The sequence below is a fragment of the Lactuca sativa genome, chromosome 5, assembly GCF_002870075.4.
Source record: "Lactuca sativa cultivar Salinas chromosome 5, Lsat_Salinas_v11, whole genome shotgun sequence".
In the NCBI taxonomy this organism is placed as follows: domain Eukaryota; kingdom Viridiplantae; phylum Streptophyta; class Magnoliopsida; order Asterales; family Asteraceae; genus Lactuca; species Lactuca sativa.
Window position 1 is genome coordinate 350,851,144 of NC_056627.2, and position 26,672 is coordinate 350,877,815.

At 32.3% G+C, this 26,672-nt stretch overlaps 3 protein-coding genes across 4 annotated transcripts; all 3 read right to left on the reverse strand.

Annotated features, from left to right (window-relative positions):
* Window positions 1–237: 237 nt before the first annotated feature.
* LOC111878745 (ABC transporter B family member 25, mitochondrial) lies at window positions 238–6,469 on the reverse strand. Its single transcript, XM_023875249.3, has 20 exons — window positions 5,766–6,469; window positions 4,837–5,064; window positions 4,542–4,728; window positions 4,315–4,376; window positions 4,188–4,231; window positions 3,957–4,059; window positions 3,749–3,856; window positions 3,513–3,596; window positions 3,350–3,410; window positions 3,111–3,256; window positions 2,919–3,035; window positions 2,738–2,823; window positions 2,557–2,645; window positions 2,430–2,485; window positions 2,228–2,308; window positions 1,415–1,480; window positions 1,220–1,312; window positions 1,046–1,110; window positions 833–968; window positions 238–752 (listed from the first exon to the last, which is right to left on the reverse strand). The coding sequence occupies exons 1-20, from the start codon at window positions 6,063–6,065 to the stop codon at window positions 636–638; spliced, it is 2,229 nt and encodes a 742-aa protein (XP_023731017.1). The 5' UTR covers window positions 6,066–6,469; the 3' UTR covers window positions 238–635.
* Window positions 6,470–15,371: 8,902 nt separating this feature from the next.
* On the reverse strand, window positions 15,372–21,252 carry LOC111878736 (sister chromatid cohesion protein SCC4). Of its 2 annotated transcripts, none has more exons than XM_023875239.2 (13): window positions 20,910–21,252; window positions 19,582–19,733; window positions 19,276–19,417; window positions 18,565–18,681; window positions 17,912–18,413; window positions 17,189–17,227; window positions 16,937–17,061; window positions 16,704–16,850; window positions 16,534–16,623; window positions 16,327–16,451; window positions 16,039–16,244; window positions 15,833–15,957; window positions 15,372–15,744 (listed from the first exon to the last, which is right to left on the reverse strand). In XM_023875239.2, the coding sequence occupies exons 1-13, from the start codon at window positions 21,120–21,122 to the stop codon at window positions 15,553–15,555; spliced, it is 2,175 nt and encodes a 724-aa protein (XP_023731007.1). In that variant the 5' UTR covers window positions 21,123–21,252; the 3' UTR covers window positions 15,372–15,552. The 2 variants fall into 2 exon arrangements, with proteins under 2 accessions (XP_023731007.1, XP_023731008.1); XM_023875240.2 differs by having other exon boundaries at window positions 16,937–17,058; window positions 20,910–21,251.
* Window positions 21,253–22,029: 777 nt separating this feature from the next.
* LOC111878722 (uncharacterized) lies at window positions 22,030–23,604 on the reverse strand. Its single transcript, XM_023875225.3, has 3 exons — window positions 23,330–23,604; window positions 22,740–22,978; window positions 22,030–22,426 (listed from the first exon to the last, which is right to left on the reverse strand). The coding sequence occupies exons 1-3, from the start codon at window positions 23,546–23,548 to the stop codon at window positions 22,234–22,236; spliced, it is 651 nt and encodes a 216-aa protein (XP_023730993.3). The 5' UTR covers window positions 23,549–23,604; the 3' UTR covers window positions 22,030–22,233.
* Window positions 23,605–26,672: the final 3,068 nt, after the last annotated feature.

Consider the following 26,672-nt stretch of genomic DNA (forward strand, 5'->3'; position numbering starts at 1 on the left):
TCCCTTAATTGATGTGGGATTAGATGTAATTTAGTACAGAAGTTTGCAAATTGATCAATACATTTATAAGCATAAAAAAGACTGATTTTTACTATCCAATCCATGTGGGATGAGTAAACTACATCAACTAAAGATCAAATAAAATAAACCAACAGGATTCAAACCCCAGACATCAAATTCATATGTTATCACCTTAACCAACTCACCATGGTATTAATTGTTATAAAATTACGAAGATTTGTATATAATATTTGTAAATTAAACATATTTATAAACAGTTTATTAAATTAGTTTTTTTACAGTTTTGTAACTCATAAAACCAAAACCAAACAGAATATTTCAGTTTTTGGAAAAGTAGAAACCAAACCATCCGTTTTATGCTGGGTCTTAGTTTTTCAGATGGTTGGTTTTTTGGCTCACCCGTGCAAATGGCAATTAGTTTGCTGGGGTTAATTGGAGAAAAAAAATGATGATATAATAATAATTTACGGGCGTGGTGTTTTCCCAAATCACAGACCTTATTTTAGAGTTTAGACACAAAAACTGGCATTACCTTATTTTAGACTGGTAGGCACGAAGACGATGAGTAAAAAACGACAGGAGAACCATCTTATATCTAATCTGACGGATTGAATTCAATCAATGGTGGTGTTTTGCTGTGACCAGAGTTGCGCATATCGACCACCAGCATTCGACAACAGAACTTCATGCGGACCTTGTTCTACAACCCTCCCACCCTCCAGAACTATTATCTGTAACAAAATCAAAATCAAAATTAAAAATAATATTTCTTTCAATTAAGATTTAAACAAGAAAAGGAGATAGGTCTTGCCTCGTCGCACTGCATTGCGGTTGTAAGCCTATGAGCGATGAAAACTGCGGTTCGATTATTGGCCAGTGACCTTAAAGCGCTTAAGATCTCCGCTTCTGTTGTGCTGTCCAGCGCACTCGTTGCCTCATCACATAATCTGTACGTTTTTCAAAATAATAATAAGAATTTACTGATTGATTATCATGAATGAATTATGAATGCGGAGACACTTACAAAATGGGAGGCGCTTTCAGGAATGCACGAGCTAATGCAACTCGTTGTTTCTCACCACCGCTCAGCTGCAAAACTCAAATCAATGCCTTACTTAATTAATACTACCAAAAACCAATGTAATACATTATATCAATATCAACTTAACTTAAACATTACAAGATTAAATCAACTCACCTTAAGGCCACGCTCACCAACAAGCGTTGAATACTTGTCTGGAAACTTCATGATGGTGTCATGAATTGCTGCTTTTCGAGCAGCATCATATACCTAATAATATTAACAACCACTTTATTTATTAATTATTATTCCATTAGCCAAGAAAAAAAAAAGTGATTTTTATGTAAAGGGAGGGAGGGATAAACATAAAACCTCCTCAGGGGTGGATGAGAGACAACCATACTGAATGTTGTGGAATATTGTGTTGTTGAATAATACCTGCCAACATCATCCATCATATATAAACCACACCTTCTTTTCCACAATCATATAAACAGAAACATAACATACATCCCAATCTATCCAACTTAGGTTAGGTCAGGTTAGACTTCAGAGGTCATATTTATTCTCTTAAACCATATACCAATGTTTCTTTTTGACTTAATGCACAAAGTCAGGAAAATAAGGCTTTCCAAATTAAGTCCCAAGTTTTTCCTTCTATTTCCTCAAGTATGCCCTAATTTTCTCAAATATTTTTTAAACATCATTTATTCACACACCAAAAAACAAAAAAAGATAAGAGTAAATTACACGGATGGTCCCTATGGTTTAGGGTAATTTGCATGTTTGGTCCCTAACTTATTTTTTTAACTCGGAAGGTCCCTACTGTTTATTTTTGTTATGCGTCTGGTCCCTGTCTTACTTAAAAAGACTATTTTGCCATTGATTTTTTAATTTATTTAAATAAACACACCCCTAACCCCACCCCTCTCATCTTACCTTACATACCCTATCATTTTTTCCTATTTAAATAATAGTCCTTGTAGGTAAGACAGGGACCAAACGTGTAACAAAAACAAACAGTAGGGACCATGCACGTAACAAAAACAAACAGTAGGGACCATGCACGTAACAAAAACAAATAGTAGGAACCTTTCGAGTTAAAAAAATAAGTTAGGGACCAAACATGCAAATTATCCCAACCTATAGGGACCATTCGTGTAATTTACTCAAAAGATAACTTACTGTATCTTGTGGAACAACACCAATATGCTTCCTAAGGCTTTCAAGTGTCACTTTTCGTATATCTTGACCATCTATCCTCACCTGTCAAGTGTCAACCACCACATCTCATCTGGTAAGTTAAAGTATCAACCAAACACTTGCTAAATTAAAGGCTTTCCCTTTCTTTCTATATTTTTTTTTTAAAATACTGAGAAATAGTTACCGTTCCAGAATTAGAGTCAAAGAATCTGAAGATCATTCTAAGGATTGTTGATTTACCTACACATGAAATTCAATTTACGGAAGATAAACAAATAACAAAAAGAAGAAAGAGTTGGGAAGAAGCTCACCACTGCCACTAGTTCCAACAATAGCCACACTTTTTCCAGCTGGCACAACAAAAGATATACCATCAAGAATCTTTCTTTCTGTCAGATAACTAAAGTTTTGAAGAAAAAAAAACAAACAGACTACATATCAGCAACAAAACCCATCACAATCTATCTCACCAGTAACAGAAAAGAACTCCACCTGAAATGAACATCTTCAAATTCAATGCTGCCACCATCCAGCTTCAGAGGCTTTGCATCATCTTCATCTCTGATTTCTGCCCTCTCCTGAAGAAAAACAAGAATAACACCAATTGTTTTATTATGATTATTATTTGAAAGAAAAAGAAGAATACATGGAGGTTTTTGAAATCCGGATGTACCTCAAGTAGCTGAAACATGGATTTCATGTCAACAAGACTCTGCACAGTTTCACGGTAGACACTCCCAAGAAAATTGAGTGGAAGAGACAGCTGGAATAGTAGCCCATTTACCATAACCTATGCATATCATATCATATCATATCATTAAATCATATCTTTTTGTGAATAAAAAGACTATAAAAAGGGTTATACCAAATCACCAACTGTCCCCACACCATTCATAATACCATTTGAACTTAGTACCATTGCTGCTGACAGAGCTGTACTGAATACCAGAGTTTGACCAAAGTTTAAAAAAGCCAGACTACGTTGAGTCTTCAAGGCAGCATCTTCATAGCCTGAGACAAAAAATTTCTCAGCTAATCTTCTCAATACATTTTAACTAATCATATAAATATTATATAGCACACTTGTGAAGACAAGCTACTTACGCTTCAAATACTTATCATACGCATCAGCTTCAAATTTCTCATTGTTAAAATACTTGACAGTCTAACCAAAAAAATGTATAAACACTCAGTGCAGAAAAAGGGGATCTTACAAATTATCATAACATATGAAAGAAAATTATACATAAAATTGTTGACTTCTCACCTCATAATTAATAAGTGAGTCAATAGCCCTAGTGCTTGCATCGTTATCAGCTTTGTTCATATCCTGCCTAAATTTAGTCCTCCACTGAAACAAATAAAGTTGGAGGTTGGAGGTTAATAACTATATATATATATATATATATATATATATATATATATATATATATATATATATATATATATATATATATATATATAAGTTAAAATAAACCAAAAAAACTAAAGGAAATGAATTACTTGTGTCACAGCTAACGTGAAGGCAACATACGCAGCAACAGAAAGAGAAGTAATCCATGCAAATGGTGCTCCAAAATTGTATGCAAGAATACCTGATACCATAGAAATCTAAAAGAAAACATGTTGAATCTGCTGAATTGAAATATGCAAATGATTAAAAAGAAATCTTGGGATCACAAAACTATAAAGTTTAGAGAACAAGTCTCACCTCTAATATAGTTGGTACAACATTAAATACCATGGCTGAGAGGATGAAATTAATAGCTCTGCTACCACGATCAATAATTCGATTTAGACCACCTGTTTCTCGGCTTCAAACACAAAAGAAACAAGATATGAAGACAACTCTTGGACCTAATTACCAATCCATGAATAAAAGTTTGAAATAAAACCTATATTTCACATAAAAGAAAAGTTGGATCCAGTTACGCATGTATACCTAAGATGATATCGCAGATCAAGCTGGTGCAAATGTGTAAACACCTGCAACCCATGAAGTATATCATAAGTTTCATGCCTTGGAAACAATTGTAAATATGAAAAGAACCATTTTAGTTTGATCATACCTTTCTTGAAACTGACCTAATAGTCCGCAATGCAACCTTAGAGAAAACTGCAGTCCTTAACTCTGTAACAAGAGTACATACAAGACACAGAATTAAGTCTAAAACTGAAGAGAGGAAGGGGGTAAAAGGTATGTAGGAAAAATGAATGTTTCAGGCTTTATTATTATATTTTAATATAACTACACAGTATCACAACAAGCACTAGCAATTACTTCATAATGATGTACCGTTGAAAGCAGAAGCCCCTGTCCGTGCTATTCCATAACCAATCAACACAGCTGCTGGACTCACAAAAACAGCTAAATATGTCGAATTAGCAGCTGTGAACTCAGAGAGTGCACTAGGGTTTCCTGTTGCTGTTGTTAACCAATCAACAGCTAGCTTGAATAAGAAGGGAACTTGAACAATCATTACCTGTTAGAGAAAAAGAAACCCCTTGAGCAATTCTAAGTAAAATTGACCCTTATACACATACATACACAAAACAGAACATGCTGAAAAGTTACTCTTACTCTTACTCACCTTGGCTCCAACCAAAAATCCCATAGCAGTGAGGACTCTCAGTTTGAACTCCATGTTATCTTTCATCCATAAGTACTTTGCAAGTGTTCTAAGGATTTTAGCATTATTGATTTTGTCACCTTTTGTAACGAGACTTTTTTCCTCCTCCCCTTTTTTGTTCTGCTTCATACCCATTGCAGCATTGCCACTGGATGTTGTGAATGAAGCATACCCTTTAGGTATAGAACCCTGATAATTACAATGATATAAACATGTCATAAATCTTATAATATTAACATATGTGGTGACACTTATTCATCCATTTTTCTTTCGTGATATTGGTTAAGAAACTCAATTGACCACCAAGAAACCATAATCTGCAAGTATTAAAAGGCTCAACACTGTAGTTTCAAACAGCCATACAAGGACGCAATCAAATCATAAATCAACAATAATCTAAAGCGATTACAAAGCTCAAAGTCATTAAAGTTTAAACCGCCACTGTCCCAGAATACAATATGCCCCTGCTTCTTGCTAGAGTCAGAATCCAAGTTAAAATTTCGACCTAAAATAATGATAATCAGCAAATGGTTTACATGTTTACTAGCGCATATGATAAGTCCATATCAAAATGCATCAGAACTATCTTAATTACAGAAGAACTTAACAGTTCACATAGCCATAAACCTTGGCAGATACACACTTCCTCGCACAATTTTCGTAGGACTATTGACTAGAAGCCTTAGCAAGTTCAAGAAAGCATATTGCATACTAATTTCAGGGTGACGATCCCGAAATAACCAATTCATACATCTCAAATCAAATATATATCATTAATCCAGCTACAACAAAGCATACTTCTTAAGATTATTAATAAAATCTATTCATAAAAGTCAGTCAAGGGATTAAACATAATCATAAAACTAAAAGCAAGCGCGCACGTAGCTTACAGATTTTTCAAGGGGGGTAGGAGAGAAATCCGAGACAAACGCAATCAAGTGTTTGAAAACATGCGTAGATTTCCTCGAAACATCCCATGGATCACGGCGAAGAACGGAGAATTGTCTAGTAAAAACACTGCTACCGGAACTTGGTGAAGCATCCGCAAAATTTTGTGAGAGAAATGAGCGAGAAATACTAGTACTGGTATTAGTATAGCTCGAAATCGTCGTCATCTTGTTGGCTGCCGTTCTCCGAAGAAGAAAAAGCTGACGAGCCCGACCGCATCTTGAACCAATTGTTGATTGCATTTTTGCTTAATTCAAGGCTGTGGCATCATACTGAAACATTCGTTGACTGAATTGTGAAATGCTGTTCTTTGAGATTTGAATTGTGTTCTTCGATCCCCAATTAGGAGTAAGAAAAAGTACAGGATCTGATGCAACGAAAACCGTGGAGACGAAATAGTTGTTTTTCGTTGAACGTCAATGAAGGCCTGTCATCGGCGAGCATCTGCGTTTTTGGACATGGATTCGCCGGGGACGTCTTTTCTTCGTTGGGTATTACCAACCAGTATTCAAATAAATTAATTTACATGTTTTATTTTGTAATAACAAACATAGAAGAAAAACACAAGAAAATAGTTTTTAGACCGTATTTACTATATCAATTTAGCGCAAAAGAAGTACAAAATTAAGAGTGAAACTATTTGATAACCATTATTTGTAAGTAATATCACATAATCTAATTAAATTGGAGTATAAATATATATAAGCATTAAGTATATTATCTTCGCTCATATTGTCACATTAACAAACGTGTCGAACTAAATAATGTATACTTCTTTTGACGGAATTTGACCGAACTGTATTGATTATTTTCAGGGGCAGAGCTACTAGCGCTTGTGGGTGTTGTCCCTCATCCCCTCATAGATTTTGTGGTATTTCTATAATCATTTATTTATCTTGTTTACAATTTTGATACGTAACTTCAAGTGTTTTAAAATGTTTTAAAAGATTACTAGATAATTATGTTATATTCGTTAACTTAATAATTTAATCATTTCTTTAATATCTTCTAAGTTTTCATGTTGGTTATTAGTAAATGTTATAGGTTGATTTTTCGAGATGGAAGATCTATTTATTATGGTTGAAATTAGAGGCTTTATAATTGAGTTTCTTTTTATTAATGGAAAGGAGTAGTTATTATCGGTTGAAAATTAGTTTCATTAAATATTCTATTATTAGTCATATTTTGGTGATTCAAGTAATAATAAAAGGGTAAATAATTTATATATATATATTTTATCTTCTGTTTTAAATGTAATACTATGATGACAGTTTATTAATGCATAATTTATTTGATATGTAATACTAAACGGATGATTACCTTTTAACATAAAATTTTGTCTTAATAATTTATATCGTACGGTAATACTATTACCTAGATTTTTATCTTTAAGACTTAATCCTAGTTGAATATTAATATTAAATTTTATTTTTCCTTCAATTAAATTACATTTTTCTTTTGCAATAATATTTTTTTATTATTAATTATACCATCATCTCTAATTTCTAATTCTAATGGAGTATCTAAATTACTAAAAGTACTTTTTTAAAATTACTTAAATAGTTGATATATAAATATAAGCGATCTTTATTATATCTACTTCTTTAATGTTAGATAATCTATTTCTAATTTGTTGTTTATTTATTATGGGTATAATAATATTTTCTTGAGTTGATTCTATAGGTATTGGTTCTTCTCCTATGATTTTTCCATAATATATAATATTTTTTCTAGAAAAGAAATTTTTAACGAGTTATTTCTAAAATTATGTTTTTCAAATAGTGAAAATTTTGATTTTATTATAGCATCTTTATTAATTAAAGCATCAAAAGTGTATCCAGATTCATTTTCTTCGTTATTAATAATGATTGGTGAATTTTCTATTTCTTGAGACATATCTAACAGATTAGTTTTGTTATTTTATCTTCAAGATTTTTTATTTGCTCTTGTTTCCAATTTATACTATTATTTATTATTATATTGCTTCAATATTAGATATACAGTTAATTATTGATATATTAGAATTTGTTTTTAAATCTAAAAGAAAATTTTTAGATTGTTTTAGTGTTTTACGAAAAAAAAATTAATTCTTGTTTATTAATATTTAGACATACAAAACTCATGATTAAAAGTTTTAAAAACAAAATGACGATTTAGCTTTTCTTTCAAAGTTACGACTACAAATCATAGATTTTATTAGGATGGTGGGGTTTGTTATTTATGATATTTATAATGGTGGTTATAATGCCAAAGTTTTCATACGGAGATTTAAACACTATTTTACGAAATATGTTTCTAGATTGCAGGTACATAGTAATAATTGTTTTAAAAACTTTTTGATGAAATATGTTTAAAAATAAAAACTATTAAAGAAGAACCGCTTGAAAAAGAACCACTTAAACAAAAATCACTCACTGTTAAACCACATTTTACATGGTAGAAATAAATAATAAAATTATGAGCAATAAAACCCAAATATATTGTAATTTCGATAATAAATGTAAAGTTAATTTACTTAAAAATTTATGGAAAGATTTAGAAAATTCTACAAAACATTCAAAAGAGAAAAAAAATCTGAAATACAAGAATTAATATCTAAAAATAAAAACTATATTGCATATCAATTAATTAAAATTGGAAGATTAAGAACTTAAATTAATTATTTTAAAATAGTAATAAAAAATCTTAACAATTCAATAAAATTTCTTTCAGATACCTTAATAATTTGTTAAAATGAATTCAAAAGTACAAATTAACTTTTTAAAAGATAATAGACTTTGGACTGATATATTAAATAACCATTGGAAAATAAATTATAATATCTCTAATACTATTCAACATTTAGAAGATAATTTATCATATGAAGAAAACTATTTATTAACATTACAACCAAAAAATAACAAGTATAAGAACTAATTAAAAAAGATATCGCAATTAAAAGAAGGAATTAAGAAATATAAAAAATCACAAAATTGTAATTTAGAAACAATACGTAATGTTTCAACCATCCTAACAAAAACAACTTGTTAATATGAAAACTTTACAAGAATTAATATTATAAACTAACTCTAACGAGTAAAACAAAAAAACAAATATTAATCCCAACAGTACATTTATTACAATTAAAATACAAAATAAAGAATTTTCATGCATTCATTTTGTAGTTTTAATCCATAAAAGTGCATTGCATTTAGGTTTAAACTCATGCATTTTGCATATTTTTCGGGATTTTTCATGATGCAATTCCATTCACACACTTTTGTGATATTTCATGGACTTTTGAAGGTAGGATCTTAGTTGAGGTGATGAATAAGAGATATGAACGAAGTTTCAGAACTATTGGAGCATCGAGAAGGAAGTTATGAAGAAAATAAAGATGTTGGCTTTACAGGAGTTTACACGGCCGTGTAAATGTAAACCTTGAGTTTACACGGGCCGTGTAAACACATACTCTTTGGCAATGTACTTCGAAGACCTAGCTGATTTGAGCATTCTACTTTTTTGTATTTACACGGTCGTGTAAATGGTCAGTTATAGTTTACACGGGCCGTGTAAACGTACCGTCAGTTTTAAAACAGTTTCATCCTTTGTAAAAGGGAGACAGCCAGTTCTTAGGAAAGGGGAGTCGTATTTTGGGAGAAGAGAAAGGATTTTGGGGAGATTTTGGAAGTGGATTAACATTTTGAAACACTTTAATTTGCATTTTGTAAGTCAAATTGAGGATACAAACTTGTTGAATTTGTAGTTTAATTTAGACATGTGTGGCTGATTTCTAAAATCATTTCTGATTCTGAATTCTTAAGTATTTGTTGTTAGGTTGTAATTTACATTTGACTTATGTTTAACATCTAGTTATCTTTGATTTGATCTTAATTATGTGTTTGATTGGTTCTCTTTTTCACTTGATCAATGAATTAGGGTTCTTTTCAATCTAGTTGATCAAATTATAAAATTTGTATATGTTTTATGATTTGATGTCAGTAACATGCACTTGATTGGTTGTATTTAGATCAAAATAAGTGTAATCAAAGATTAAATGTTCATAATCCCGAGCTTAAGAGGAATGTTGAACATTGTTGGTAATTGTTGCAAGAACTCAATGTCATTTAATGATTTGATGCAAGAACTTATTTGAATTGAATCAATTAAATGAAGTTTTATTTGAAGAACATGTTTTAAATAAAACACTTTTGTCAACTTAGATATTAGAGTTTATTAATATCTAAATTACCAACCTAGATTAAACATGAGTCATAACTATATTACATCTTTCAACATAATACATATATAGGAATCAGAATCAGAAATGTATTTCTTTTACTGAATTTTGTGTTCAATCTTATTTATTTATGAATTCAATTCTAGTTTAAACATAATCCCCCATTTTAATATTGTTTGTATAATGTGTGAGAATTTGGCTAAATAAGGAGTCATGTATTCCTGTGGACCGACCCTGCTTACTCTATAATATCTTTAGTGTATGAAGTAGCAGTGATTTGAGTTTTATTGTTATTATTTTATCTCATTATTTGTTGGTTTGACATCCAAACAGATACTCAAGCTACTTTATGTTTTAGAAGACAAAAGATATTAAAAATTTGGGAAAAAGTAGAAAAACCATTAAAAATTACAATTGCTGATAAATCAATTCACAAAATTTGGTTCGTAGGAAGAGACATAGATATAGTAGTTGAAAAAACACCATTTAAAACTCCAACTATACATCAACATGATTCGGGAATAGATTTAGTAATAGGAAATAATTTCCTTAAATTATATCAACTATTTATACAAACAAATGATCATAGAAGTCTTAATCACCTTACAAAAGGTATTATAAAAACCGCAATTATCAAACATTTTGATCTTATTAAAATAATCAAACAAGAAGTTGGTTTTTAATTACGTATATTACTAACATTTGCCAAAGAAATTGCTGAAAAACAACTTGAAGAAGTATGTAGTGAAAACTCGTTGGATCATCTAAAAAATAGAAATAAACAAGAAATAATAATATTATTAAAAAATCATAATGATGAAGTTAATGTTGCAAACAAAATTCAATATAGTATAAAAGATGTTTCTGAATTTAAATAAGAATGCCCTGAATTACTAGAAAAATGAATCATTCGGCCTAGTACGAGTCCTCATTTTACACATGCATTCTATGTAGAAAATAATAACAAAATAAAACGAGGAATATAAAGAATGGTAATTAATTATAAAAAGATGAACGATGCTACTATAGGATACTCATATAAATTACCACGAAAAGAATATATTTTAGAAAAATTGAAAGGGAATACACATTTTATTACATTTGATGCGAAATCCGGATATTGGCAATTACGCTTACATGAAAATACGAAATCACTAACTGTTTTTTCATGTCCCCCTCATAAGCATTATGAATGGAATGTCCTTCCATTCGGTTTAAAGTAGGCACCAACAATATATCAGCGATTCATGGATGAAACCTTATATGGTTTAGATCATATTTGTCTTGCATATATTGATGATATATTTGCTTTCACAAAAGGAAATGAACAAACACACATTGATGCAATCATCAAGGTTTTACAAAGAATTAAAGAAAAAGGTTTAGTTTTGTCAAAAAAGAAATCAAAACTTTTTCAATCTACAGTTGAATACATCGGTTTAAAAATTGGAGAAAATGATCAATTATCGTTAACAGACAATATACGATAAAAATTAAATATATTTCCAGATAAACTTGAAAATAGAAAGCAAATACAACGTTTCCTTGGTTGTTTAGATTATATTGCAGAACAAGGATTTTTGAAAAGTTTAGCAAAAGAAAGAAAAGTTTTACAAAAGAAAATATCAGAAAAAATATCTTGGTCTTGGACCAATACAGATACTATTTTGGTACAAAATATAAAACAAAAATTCAAGTTCTCCCTACTTTATATAATGCAAAAATCGACGATTTTCTAATTGTAGAGACAGATGCATCACAAGACACTTGGGCAGGATGCCTAAAAGCAATTATACATGGAAACGTATTATTGGGACTAGATAATGAGGGAACCCTCATATCTGACCCATCAAAAGTATACAATGATAAAGCATACATTGGTATGAAAATACCATCCAAAGTAAACAGTGATAAAGTAGACAATGATATGAAGATATCACCAAAAGCATACATTGATACGGATGTATCATCTGAAGTATTAAAAACAGATAAATATGAGCAAAAATTATGTAAGTATATATCGGGAACATTTTCCCAAACGGGGCTAAATTACAGCACACATGAACAAGAAACACTAGCATGTCTCAGAACATTGAAAAAAATGTAAAGTCAGGCTACTTCAAAGCAGATTCGAGTTACGCACTGATTCCAAGTATCTACTTGGCTTTTGGCGATATAAATTACAATAAAATTATTGTCGTGGACGATTGATTCGTTGGCAATTACAATTGCATCAATTTCATCCATACCTCAAGTATATCAAAAACACCAACAATCATATAGCAGACACATTGACAAGAGAATGGAAGCCATCATAAAGCAACAACCAAAAACATTCTTACTCATATATGGAAGAAACGTCGTCCATGGAAGATTAACGTCACCCATGACAAAAGCAAACATTATTCAGAAATATATGCCTTTTCGGTGGCGGGAGGAATGACGCAAACAATGACGTATAAAGTCATTATTATTGAAGACACGCGTCTTTTCAATGTGGAAGGGATTGTAAATTTTATTAATGTAGTTATTTAAAAGTATCGGTAGAATAATTTATTAGTTGTCAGTAGTATTAGAATGTGATGTAACATAAAGTGTTAGTCCCTCCATAGTCTAGGGGCTAAACTGTAAAATAGTTTATCGTATTGCAATCATGTGATTGCAATTGCGTAATGTAACCGGCTCTCTTGAGCCTATAAACAGGGCATTTGCCCATATTAAATAAACAAGATGTTTTAAGTGTTTAAGACTTAAGTTGAATCTCAAAGTTCTTCCTCTGTTGAAATAGTTTGTCTATTTCTAAATAGCAGAGCCCTCTGTTGAAATAGTTTGTTCTATTTTTGAATAACAGAGACCTATCCGACCCATACATATAATTAATCTAAACAAACCATCATCAAGATCATCCCAACGCATCATTCATGTATAATCCTATCCTAATTTTTCTTAATTTCGTCATGTCGTCAATTTTGGTTGAAAATTAGTTTCGTTAAATATTCTATTATTAGTCATATTTGGTGATTCAAGTGATAATAAATGGGTAAATAATTTATCTATATAAATTATATCTTATGTTTTAAACGTAATACTATGATGAGAATTTATTAATGCATAATTTATTTGATATGTAATACTAAACGGATGATTCCCTTTTAACATAAAAATTTGTTTTAATAATTTATATCGTACGTTTATACTATTACTTAGATTTTTATCTTTAAGACTTAATCCTAGTTGAATATTAATATTAAATTTTATTTTTCCTTCAGTTAAATTACTTTTTCCTTTTGCAATAATATTTTCTTTATTATTAATTATATCATCATCTCTGATTTCTAATTCTAATGGAGTATCTAAATCACTAAAAATACTTTTTTAAAATTACTTGAATAGTTGATATATGAATATAAACGATTTTTATTATATCTACTTCTTTAATGTTAGATAATCTATTTCTAATTTGTTGTTTATTTATTATGGGTATAATAATATTTCCTTGAGTTGATTCTATAGGTATTGGTTCTTCTCCTATAATTTTTTCATAATATATAATATTTTTTCTAGAAAATAAATTTTTTAACGAGTTATTTCTAAGATTATGTTTTTCTGATAGTGTAAATTTTGATTTTCTTATTGCATCTTTATTAATATTATTTTTATTAATTAAAGCATCAAAAGTGTATCCAGATTCATTTTCTTCGTTATTAATAATGATTGTTGAATTTTCTATTTCTTGAGACATATTTAACAGATTAGTTTTGTTATTTTATCTTCAAGATTTTTTATTTGTTCTTGTTTTCAATTTATACTATTATTTATTATATATATTGCTTCAGTATTAGATATACAATTAATTATTGATATATTAGAATTTATTTTTAAATCTAAAAGAAATTTTTTAGATTGTTTTAGTGTTTTACGAAAAAAAAAATTAATTCTTATTTATTAATATTTAGACTTAAAAAACTCATGATTAAAACTTTTAAAAACAAAATGACGATTTAGCTTTTCTTTCAAAGTTATGACTACAAATCATAGATTTTAATAGGATGGTGGGGTTTGTTATTTATGATATTTATAATGGTGGTTATGATGCCAAAGTTTATAAGGAGAATTAAAAACTTTTTTACGAAAGATGCTTCTAGATTGCAGGTACATAGTAATAATTGTTTTAAAAACTTTTTGACGAATATGCTTCTAGATTGCAGGTACATAGTAATAATTGTTTTAAAAACTTTTTGACGAAATATATTTAAATTGTAGGTAGAAAGTAATAATTGTTTTTTATATTGAATTTATGATGATAACTCATAACGATAAATATTTATAATAATATTTATGATGATGCATGATGAACAGATATTCATAAGAACGAAAGATTTAACATTCATAATCATAATAAGAATGATACTTAGCTCTGATACAAAAATTAAAGACTTGACGGAATTAAGAAAAATTAGGATATGATTATACCTGGATAATGCGTTGGGATGATCTTGACGATGGGTTGTTTAGACTAATCATATCCTAATTTTAATCCCCCTTTATTCTATAATTTTGAATGATGCGTTGGGATGATCTGAACGATGCATTGGGATGATCTGAATGATGCGTTGGGATGATTAAAATTGTTATTTATGTAATAAAGCTACAGATTTTTATTAAATTATGCAAAAAAAGAAAAAAGTATAATCAACTATTACATTCCTCCTTTATTTAAATTTTTTTACCTGGAAATAATTAATCTATGCATCAATAAATAAGTAGTAAATCCATTTTTTGAATAAGCTAATAAAAATTTAGTAATAAGTTAATATATAGCCGAATAAACTTGTAAAAAATTCAATATTTGTATAAATTGATAAGAACATGCAAAGCTTGTTTAGGTAATTATATTTGTATATAAAAATAAAAACATGCAAGCTTGTTTAGGTAATTAACCTTTTAAGTTTTAACCATCTTCAAATTGACGAACAACACTCTAAAAGAAAATTATGTAGGTTTAAATTTCATTCTTGAGGTGGGCATACACAACATCAAGGACAAACTCGAAATTCACCCAAGAAGGCATTATCATCATTTAACACAAAGTTAGTTAGATCCTGTTAGAAACCGTTTATAATTAGCTTTTTTGCTTCTATTTGCTATGTAAAAAATATAAATATAGTTGATCCTTGTCATTTTACACTTAATTCATAATGAAAAATCCAAACTTTCTATCTGTTCTTATCATTATAGTTAACATGCATGCATTGATCCGGTTTCCATGTCAATGAGATAAAAATTATATTTTATATATGCAAAAGACGTTAGGAAAAATAACCCTAGCTAAGCAAACACACAACCTTGATAAATTTTACATCTATCAGACTATCACATGGATACGATTACATTTTGATTCTTGCAATCATCTACAATTAGCATATATGCTACAAACCCTAATAATTAAGATGTTTTTTAATCGACTATGCTTCTACAACAAATTAGATAATACAAAGAGTTGGACGAAACTAGCCGCCTCTTCTGGTGACGCGTCTACCAATATCTACATCCATGAGGCGCCGCGATGAAGGCGCTGGAGCGGGTGATGACAATCCAACCGATTCCGGAATGTCAAGATCAACTTTCATGGATGGCCCCGCAATCGCTCGCTTTATATCAACTTCATTTAGTCTTTGCACTTGGAATTTTGCTTTCTCAATCTGTTTGTTTGTTCACCAAAACATATAAATTCATTTAACCCCTAAAAAGTAGTAGTAAAAATTAAATTAGTGGAAGGGATAAAATTACAAGTTGAGGATGATGAGCGGACGCATGCGCGTTAGCAAGTCTTTTTTCCAGCTCATCTGCTTTTTTCTTCTCGTATTCACGATTCTCTGTTTCATTCGCCTTTTCACCTACTTGCTCATACAATGCTGCAATAAGACAAAGTGGTTTGTTTTGATTAAAGCAAAATAATAACAGATATACAACATTTTTTTGACTTGAAAACATACCAGTGAGATTTGATAGGACCCATATCTGAGTTGGAATATCATAAAGCTTTTTTGCCAAAGTAAGGCCCGACCTCAAGATCTCTCTCGCTTGACCCGTGTCATGAAGGGCTAGTGCCAGATGTCCAAGCACAGTCAGATACTGTGACACCAGTTGTAGATTCCCAAGAGTTGTGTGTGTTGTCTGCAACCCACTTGCCAATCGAACACTATGCATTGCATTGTAAAATTACTATTTTGCCCTTCCTAGTATTATTATGTACATTTGAAATAGTCGGAGTTTAAGTATACCGTGCTTCTTGTAGATTTTCCTGCCTCATTAATAAGAACCCATATGCAAAAAGAGCTGCAGTTTTCTCCCGTACACCAACAAAAGAATCAATTACTTTGTAAACTGGTCCAATCAACTCTAATGCCTGCATGCATTTACATAAAAATATATATAAGCCATGAACAAAAAAGTCGACCAATGAGGAGATCATTATATTTCAAATTCACCTTTGCATAAGAATCAGGATCACCGATGCATATGTAAGACACGGATGCATAAATATGACAGATGGCTTGTGCTGATTTGCTCTCGGTCAGCTGAAAACTTACAAGTTTATATAACATATATAATATAATTAAGTAATTTATATAAAGATGTATGACAATAACAGGCGTACCTTTGCAGCCTCAACAAAATGAAAAGCAGCTTCATCATAACAGGCGACACAATGGGCGTATTGTCCTCTCAGCATTTCAATTATGCTTTCACAAGCTTGCAAGATTGTGGGATACCGGTTAAACCAACCCTTCATCTCCAATAATGCCTGAAATTTTTATTTTTATTATTATTATATTTTTACAGTTTCATGTCGTTTAGGGTTGTTGAATGAATACAAACAAACAAACAAACCTCTTGTGCTACACCGAATTCTGAACGAGTGAGTTCCATGGCTATTTTATTCTCAAGAAATTGCATTAAGATCATCAAGTACACACCAGCCATCCAAATGGCTGAGTGCTGTAAGTCCACTTCTGCTTTAAATGAAAACAGAGATGTTAATTTTTAAATGACTATCACCCATTCAGTCACTTTATCCATATTCGACTTAATGGGAAAAAAGTAAAAGAACAGCCTCTTAACACTTATAAGCAAAAGGATTACCTGTTGTGCCATCAGCTATTCCATATTTCACCAGTTCAGCTGCATATAACAAGTAACTTAGTTTCTAAAGCTTCTCACAACACAGAACAAATTTGTAAAAAAAATAAACAAATTAAAAGGTCTTTACAGATAGGACAGAGAAGGTCAACAAATTAGTTTCTCAAGTAGATGCCAAAGATACAAAAAGAACATCTTATTATGTACTCAATGCTTCTTATACTCCAAATTTGGGACATTATAATATAGCGTCCTACTTTCATTACTTTCTATTACAACATTTTGTACTTTTAAGTTTTTTTTTTTCAAATTAATGCAGAATACTTTGGAAATCAACCCAATTAGATCATTGTACTTTCATTTTTTTATTAGTAGAACATTGTACTTTGATAAATCCACCCAATTATATCAGTGAAAACTCGGCGAATTTTTCAAAAGCAAAATGTTGTAATATGAAGAAATGAAAGGGGGATGCTATAGTAAACAAAATAAATAAAAGTACACTATGATTTCTTGCAATTGATCCTTCCAGAAGAACACATGACTATTATACACACCCCTTTTTCTCTAAGGATATTTATATCAATCCTAAGAAACAAGCAACTAGCATATATCATGGCCTACAACCTAGAAAAATAAAAACCAGAAACCTTTAGGAAACAAGAAATCAAAATCAATTCTAATAATTGTATCATTCAAAGTGATGACATTAGAAGAAAGACCAACCTCGGATAGTCTTTAGTCCAGATTGAATTCTCTTTCCACACTCCTTAAAGAGTCCCTTTGGGCGACTAAAAACAACAAACATAAGATCAACAAGCGAATATATAGCACTTTTAGGTAGCCACTCCCCATCAATAGGAGGAGGTGCCAACTCAAGCTTGTCTCCTAATTCTCTTTTCACATTCCCAAAGTATGCAGGTTCTAAACCCTCTTGACCATTGAAACTTGATCCAATAGAATTACTGATTTCTTCTTCAAGTTGACTTCTTCTTGCGCTGAGTTTAGCCCTATCTCTATGGGGTAGATCAGATTGTGAAAGACCTTCATTTACTATAGTCAGTTCTTTTGTAAGCTCACGAGCTTGCTGCATTTTCTGTAAGTCAGTCTTCATGGCAGCATCTAATTTATCAACATGTTGACCCGCATTCTTGTAGTCACATATTCGGAGTAGATAGAATATGTGAAGCAACTCATTGTAAAAAAATAAACCAAGGCATTGTTGTTTCTGTGTTTGACAAAAGTAGGAGTCATGAAAGTGGAAAAGATTAGAATTGTAAAGAATGTCTTTAAACAGAAAGTATATGTACATTTTATATAAATTTCTGCAACTAATTTGAAACTCGGTGTCAAATTTAGTAAGAGGCAAATGAACTTACTTTGTCTGCATCGATAGATTCCCAAATATCATTGCATCTACTCACAGCAGCTTCAACTAAGCTTCCATCATCCCATTGCATGAGGTGTACATGCAAAACTGAAGTTGCAAAAAACATCTGTCCACAAGCATAGCAAACAGAATAGGATTGCTTTAATATCATAGGAATTAGTGCTTGCCAGCAAACATGATATTACATAGTAAAAAAAATAAGGGTTAAAGGCAAAAAATAGCATCTATTTGTGTATTATAGCATCCTACTTTCATTTCTTTATATCACAGCACTGTACTTAAAGACTTTTTTTATTACAACATTGTACTTTGTAAAATCTGACCCATTATACTTCTTTCTTATCAGGACAATACACTTTAAAGGATCTATCCAGTTATAGCAGTAAAAATTCTGTTGTATTTGGATGACATTGTTATAAGCCTATAAATATAACTGGGTAGATTTTTCATATCAGAATGTGGTAATAGAAAGAAAAGAAAGTAGGGTGTCACAATAAACAAATCAATGGAAGTACATTGTTATTTCATGCATTTAACCCAACAAATAAAGAGGCAAGCACCTCTGCATTTTGGAACTTCATGACGAATGCAACTAAAATCATATATGGTAGAACAACAATGGAATGTCAAATTACAAAAGAGACACAAACATAATGTCAAATGTTGAGAATTCATGAAATATGCATTAGCTCATACAAACCTGCAACTCCGGATAGTACATATCAGTTGCACAAACATAACCTTGCTCCAGTGTAGATACAGAACCCTGATAATCTCCTTCAATGATGAGAGCATTTGCAAGTTGTGAATTGAAGTTGCATGACCATAACTTCCCAGAAAACCTTCCAATAAATAACAATCGCAATTAGCACAAATCAAGAATCTTACAACTTCCATGAAAGGATGCTAATCCAAACATAAGTTATGAAAAGAACTCAATACTTTGAAGAACATGTAACAAGAAATTGCATGGGAAAAGTCAAACCACAGAAGGAAACTTGCATACCCCTCTCCAAACTCTGCAGTAAGTTCTAGTCCCTTGTTTAGTAGTTGTTTTTGAGAAGAGACAGCTCCAACAAGATGGTAACACTGGCTCAGTAAGCTAAAAGCTCTGCACTTCAACTCAAAGCATGAGGGGATTGACTTTAGGAGTAGTTGCTGTAAAAAAAAACAAGTGCAACTCTCTTTAGATAACCCCAATTTACATGGTTTAAGAGCCCTCTCACCCTACTGATCAAGAAACACCTCAACATGCTACAAAAACATAACAAGTGTACCATAATTTTACACATAGCATCACAGATTACACATCAGTTGGTTGGTGAACAAATACCTCAATATACCTTTTTTCTAGATCAACCAAAAGAGTCAAAAAGGAACAAATAATTTAAATTGGGATTATATATTGTTGTGCTGAATGGGCCTAGGGCTCTTTTATGGTAAGTTGGTAACTATACAGAGTTTTACATATTTTGTATCACATTGGTCAAGTAATTATTGTTGGTGAGGTTAACTAGATTCTTAGAGGCCTTTCATCTTGCTTGAGAGCATAATTTACTCATTTCCATTCTACAAGGTACAAAGTGATTTAGAACTCACGATTAATATACTCAACTCTCAAGTGGAATTATGCATGTCTGACTACAATTATGTTACATTCTTAGAAATTGAACAGCTTGTATGAGTTTGGATATGTACAAGAGGGAATAAAACAGTCGAATGACTAGGAGCTTGGACTTATAGGAGTGATTCAGAATAATAGCCATGCTTCCATGATATTGAAACAATCAATTACAGTTCTTTTTGTTTAAGCCTAAATGGTTCTAATCCTTTCAAGGCTTTGGTTCTCATGATCATGCTACCCCGTTCCCACTGTATATGTACCATGGAGGTTAGACATAAGCATGCAGATTCATGTTCTTTGCTTTTATATATGGACTAATCAAGAGTACAAACGAGCTCATTAACAATTTCGCTACTTTATAACTACAGCACAGAGTAGACTAAGCTGCTTAACGCATTGTGTTGAATTATGGAAAAAACATACTGCTAAATACTCCACCGTATCCTTGCCTATATTGAATATAAGTAACCAGGTACCAACTGCGGTACCCATTTTTAGTGAATACAGGATAACCAAGCTAGCACCATAGCAAGTTTTTCTGTGTGTAAAAACGGTACAGCAAACTGAATAAAAATAAATGTCCATAGCTTCATTAAGTTCGGAAATTTTCAGAACATCTTAGCTAAATTAGACTTCGGAAGCGTGACAAACTGAACATGAACCAACGCATATTAAATCAATTTAACTGGAAGAGGGAAGGTTTGACTAACGGATCGTTCAAGGTGAGATTTGGCATAATTAACGTTGTGGGAGTGCTTGAGGAGCATAGTAGCGATTCTAAGACGAGTTTTGACTTCGATAACGGGAAGAAACGATACAGTGCTTTGACAAATGGCTTCAAGACACTTGACTGATTTCGCAATTTCGCCATTTTTCTCGTGCAAATCCGCTAATTCCCACAGTCCTTCAGCTACTCCATCCATTCCGTACTCCAATAACTTCGATTTTTCTCAGATCCCTGTTTCCCCTTTGCTAGCTTGCTTCATCGTCTCCCTCCGTCGTTTCTCTCTCTTGGTTGCTGTTCAAAGTCCATCGAAGTCAATCGCGAATCAAATCGTTGAATGTCGACTTTGGTATTTCGTAATCATAGCCCATGGGCCTTTATAATTATCGGCCCAAAAGGTTAAGAAATGTAAATTACAAAAGTATACTTTAATTAATGTGTTTTTATTAGTTTTATCAAAATAAAATATTATTAACTTAAATAAAAACTTTAAAATCACCTGAATTATTTAACTCAAATAACATCCTTTAACTATTTAAAATTATGCTTTTTATCTTTGTGAAGTATTTTATGAGGTTCACTCATTTAATATGATATTTTTTAAGCATGTTTAGTATTTATAAATTAGAAAGTGTTTAACAATAATATTTAATAAAATTTAGTATATTACAATGCATCAAAATTAAAACAAATACTATTAAATCTAGAATCATTATTTTGTTTTTGTCTTATATGGCACAACATAATCCAAACCCCATAATCCAAACGCCCCTACTTTGGAAATCAAAAGTATAATATACGTTAAAACAAGACTTTGAGAATTTGTGTCGACCCAAACAGTCCAGACCGAAAAAATCAACAAACAATGCCCTTATTGATTATGTTTCATAAGGTTATCAATTCTAGAGTACTTAGAAAATCAGTTACAGGACATTTCAAAACTTGGTTATTGGTGTGAATGAACCCACGCCTATAAATATCAATTTGTATTTTTATATATTTTAAAATTGTCCAAGTTCAAGTTAGTAGGCCGTTTACGATCCCATTAAATAAATACGGGTACATAGAGCTTCAAGCATTCAATCGGATTATCTTCGAGAAAAAAGTAAACTCAACTCAACCATAATTTTAAAGAAAAAAAATATACCAATGTTCCCGAATATTCTTCTTATAACCGCAAACATACATTCCTAATCATTTTACGAATTTAGACACCTTTAGGCATGATGTGAGCTCAAAAGACCAAAACACCCTCTCCAAAGCTTATGGGAATACACATGATGTCTGTTTGTCTGTCTGTCTGTCTCATATCATGCTTGTTGTGTCTGAGGGATTGGAGGCAACAAGGATTCCCACCAACCAGACTCATACTTTGGGTATGGAGCGACCCAATTACTTGGTTTCTCAAACTCTATATTACAAGGATTTGATGCCAATGCTTCTTCCATACTCTCTGCTTCAAAGCTATCTAACAAAACTCGATCCAGTCTCAACTTCATGAACCTGTTTATCGTTTAGATACAGATTAAAATACAAAAAAGCACAACATACTTTTATCATTTTATCGATTTACTCACTTAAGTCTTAACTGATTACAATGTATGTAAAGTACATTGCTCATGTTGGTAGTGAAATGCAAGTAAGTTGCTACTATGGGTTACAATGTTACATATTGATATTATTTGTAACAATTAATACTGTAAAAAAGTACATTGTCTATAATGGTGAAATAGAGTAAAGTAACAAATATAAAGTACAAATGGGAAATTTTGAAAAGTTTGGACAAAAAAAAAAAAAGATATGGTGGTGGACTTACTTGATCCATGTACCATTGGTGGAAACCAAAGCAACTGCAGGTCTCTTAAGTCTCTTGGTAATGTTGGGGAACTTGTCTAAAAACTTGGGTTCAATCACAAGCCAAAAATCCTGCTCCATATTTCTCTCTTTGAAAAGGCGGACTCTTTCAAACAACTGCTCTTGAAAGTGTTCTTCTTCATCCAACATGAATTTTGCATTCGCAACCACAAAATGGTATTCCTTTTTACTCTCTGTTTCCTGCATTTTGCAACATGGCCAAAATTTGTGATCTGTTATGCTAAAACATGGGATTCCAGCTGATAATTGTTAATTCACGCAATGATAAATCATGTTTGGGATTCGAGCTCACCCCTAGGTTATCAACAAGCCTCAAATGACAAATTACTAAGTGTTAATGAGTGAATCTAGCCAGTTTCCTTGACAATTATTCATAAATTGCATTACGTTATGTAAGACTTTGAAAATTACGCTTCCTACACTATCAATTACCCTAACCCCTTTTTTGCAGTTCTGTGCGACATGTGGACATTTAAAGACAAAATTTGTTCCGAGTCGATTAGAATGCTCGTATTAAAAATAGAAACCGACCTTTTCGACGGTGTCGGAAGAATTGATGGCGGCGACAGCTGTCCTGACGGGGGTAGTTGTTTTCCAGCTGATACTGGTGGTGGTGTTTAGTTTGGGCAAATGTTGTGGCAGTGATAGAAAGGGGAAGGAATGTGTACCGTGATGAAGTTGGGTGGTGGTGACGGCGGCGGCGGGGACGTTCACCACCGCCGAAGCACCCAGAGATTTCATCAGACTCATAATTTGCTCTTTTGGATTGGAAACAGTTATGGAGGTAGAAGACGATCAGCAATCATAAAACCTTATCTACTTCTCCCTCTGACGAAATGTTTCCTGACGTCCCTTGTCTATCGCTATATTACATATTTTCTCCCCGGTATTTGATGTTTTGCCATCTATGAGTTTTATATGGTCCGCAACTCCGCAAGTAAGTTCCATGCAATCTAGGATAATCATGGTTGTCTTTGTTAGAATTATCCTACAAAAGTACAAATCTACAACTAATAATGTGCCATTAACTCTATTCGTGTAATTATTTATGAATGTATATGAATAAAACATATGGAAGAGACGGTTTATCATAGTTGGTTAAGGATGTTATGATAGAAGGGTAGTTTGGTCTTTTTATGTCTAATTAGTTAGATTAGCTGGCATTGGTAGTTAGATGATAGTGTCCTGTTTCATCATTGTATTTAATGTCATTTTCTAATCGTTAATGAGGTAATGAAGAATTTTCTTCTCTCGAATTCATCTCTAACTTCAAACATTTATATGGTATCAAAGCAATATGATCAATCATCATCAAATTAATTTCTTTTCATTTCTTGTTCTTTCAATTGAAATGTCTAATACAAATTCATCTTCTTCATTGAATTCATCCAATCCATTATTCATCGCTTCGTCTGACAATTCGCGCTTTGTTTTAGTCTCAAACATCTTCAATGGAGTCAGATTCACTACTTGGAAGAGATTGATGACAATCTGCATCTCTGTCTCGGGTTCCCAAGTCCAGTTAAACTGTAACACCGTAAATTTCCAAACAAAATTTTCATTTTAAAATCATATAAATCTCATAACGCATTTCACAAAATCTCATTTATTTAGTTTACAAAACACATCCATGATTGTTTGATTAATAATTCAGGATCCTCAAAACATAACTCTTTCTCTGGTGTGTACAATCGAGTCGGTGTCTTCCCCCGACCCTGAGAAAAACCTGAAACACATAACACATAACACGGTAAGCACGAAGCTCAGTAAGTTCCACAAAATACCACACACACAGCTCATTAGCCACTCGAGGCTATATCACTGTAAGACCCTCCGGTCAATGTGTCCTAGTGAGACCCTCCAGTCCCACGGTTCGTTGGACCCTCTGGTCCGGTCTGTAAAGCTCTGCATAGCATAAATCACAAGACATAATGCACAACATACAACATAAGGCAGAATAACACAATACTCAATGTAAGCACATAAGACCCTCCGGTCACACATAAGTAACGTTTTAGGTAAAGTATAGTGAGAAGACTCACCTCGGATGAAGAACATCCCTTAAAAATGTTGTTGCTGCGCACCGGCCTCTAACTCTGAGCCAAAACCCATAATTAACCCAATTAAGAACTAAGTCCAAACTCTCACTCATTAGGTCTAAATGAATACCACTAACCAGCCCATTAATAGCCTAAAACCCATTGGCCCCACAAAAGGCCCAATAATAAATGGGCTCACCTGAGGCCTACTCTCAAAACTAAATGGCAAGCCCAACTTAAGGGCCCAATCACGAATATATATACTCCTCTGGTCCAATACCCTGTTGCAACAAGCCTAAACTCCAGGCCCAACACTCAAGGCCCAAAACGAGACTTAGCCCAAAAGTCCACAGTGAGGTTACGCGGGGCGTACCTCCCTTGGTACGCTCAGCGTACTCAAAATCTAGATTGCCCATCGGGGACACTAGGGCGGTACGCGGGGCGTACAGGAATCACGCTCACCGTACTCCCCATATTCACTCTTTCTACTCATTTGGTCTTAATCAGTTAAGACATTAACTCAAATCCCAAATCTGGACTCCCTAATGGCTCTTACTCCATAAAGTCAGTGACTCTAATGTTGGATTAGTGTCTAAGTCCATAACTATTTTGGTTTGTACTTGACCCGATGGTGCATGGTCCTTTTGGGTTGCCTTCACCAAAGCAACTTGATTGGAGAAATAAATAAAGAGAGAGAGGTTATTATGATTTATTAATATGTTATGAGAATAATATAAAGGAGAAATCATATTTGTTTAATTAATATTGGTCAACAATTAATTAAGAATTAATTTTGTGATCAGGTGTAATTAATTAAACTAGAGGGGCTGAATTGTAATTATGTGATAGTTACAAAATAAGGTAAGGATTATCTTATATATATGGTGAACGAATTTGAGGTGTAAATCACTTAGAATTCGACTATGATAAGGATTCAAGGATTATCTTATGGGTTGCTTGGTGGATAAGCAACTAGATAAAGATAATGACTGAAACCTTAATCTTTACACCTATATAAACCCCCTAAGGCTTGTGAATTCGTCTAACCCTTCCCAAGAGGTCCTAAGGACGAATTCCTACCTCCCTCCTCTCTCTTTATACCTTCTCCACTTGCTTATGGTGTTTGTAAGCCATTAGAGGAGTGACACTTGTGACTCTCAGCTTTCCAAGGTCAATTCAAGGAGGAATTGGATTGTTATTGATATATAACAATCAAGGTATGTTCTTAAACCTAATTACATGTGAATTCTGATTTCCATATGCTAGAATTAGGGTTTATAGTCTTGGATTTAAAGTATGTACAATAGAGAAACCTAGATCCAAGCTTTAGGGTTTGTATGAGCACATAGGATGTCTTATGACCAAAACCCATCATCTAAGCCTTTGCATGGCTGGAAAGGTCACAAACACCCAAAACACTCACTCCTTTATCTCAAGAAGCTCATAACTCATGCATGGCTTGATTCCAACGACGAAGATTGGATTTTTATGACATTACACTACTAATCACACTCAAAGGGGTTGATCATAGCCTCTGGAGTTCACTATCTCATAAAGTCTCCACCTTTTGGGACAAAGCCCTAAAATACACTAATATGATGCACAAAACAAAAGAGTGAGAAAGATTGAAGCTTTGTACCGCTATATGAAGCTTCCAACTCAGATATGCTCAGATCCAAGGCCTGGACTTCTCACTCATTCTTCCCCAAAGCTCCTTTTTTACTCCAAGAACACACCAAAACCACTCAAGGCTCTCAAATGCACTCACAAGTCCCATGAATGAAATATTAAGGTTTTAGAGGTTTATAGACTGAGGATGGCGGCCAGGAATGAGG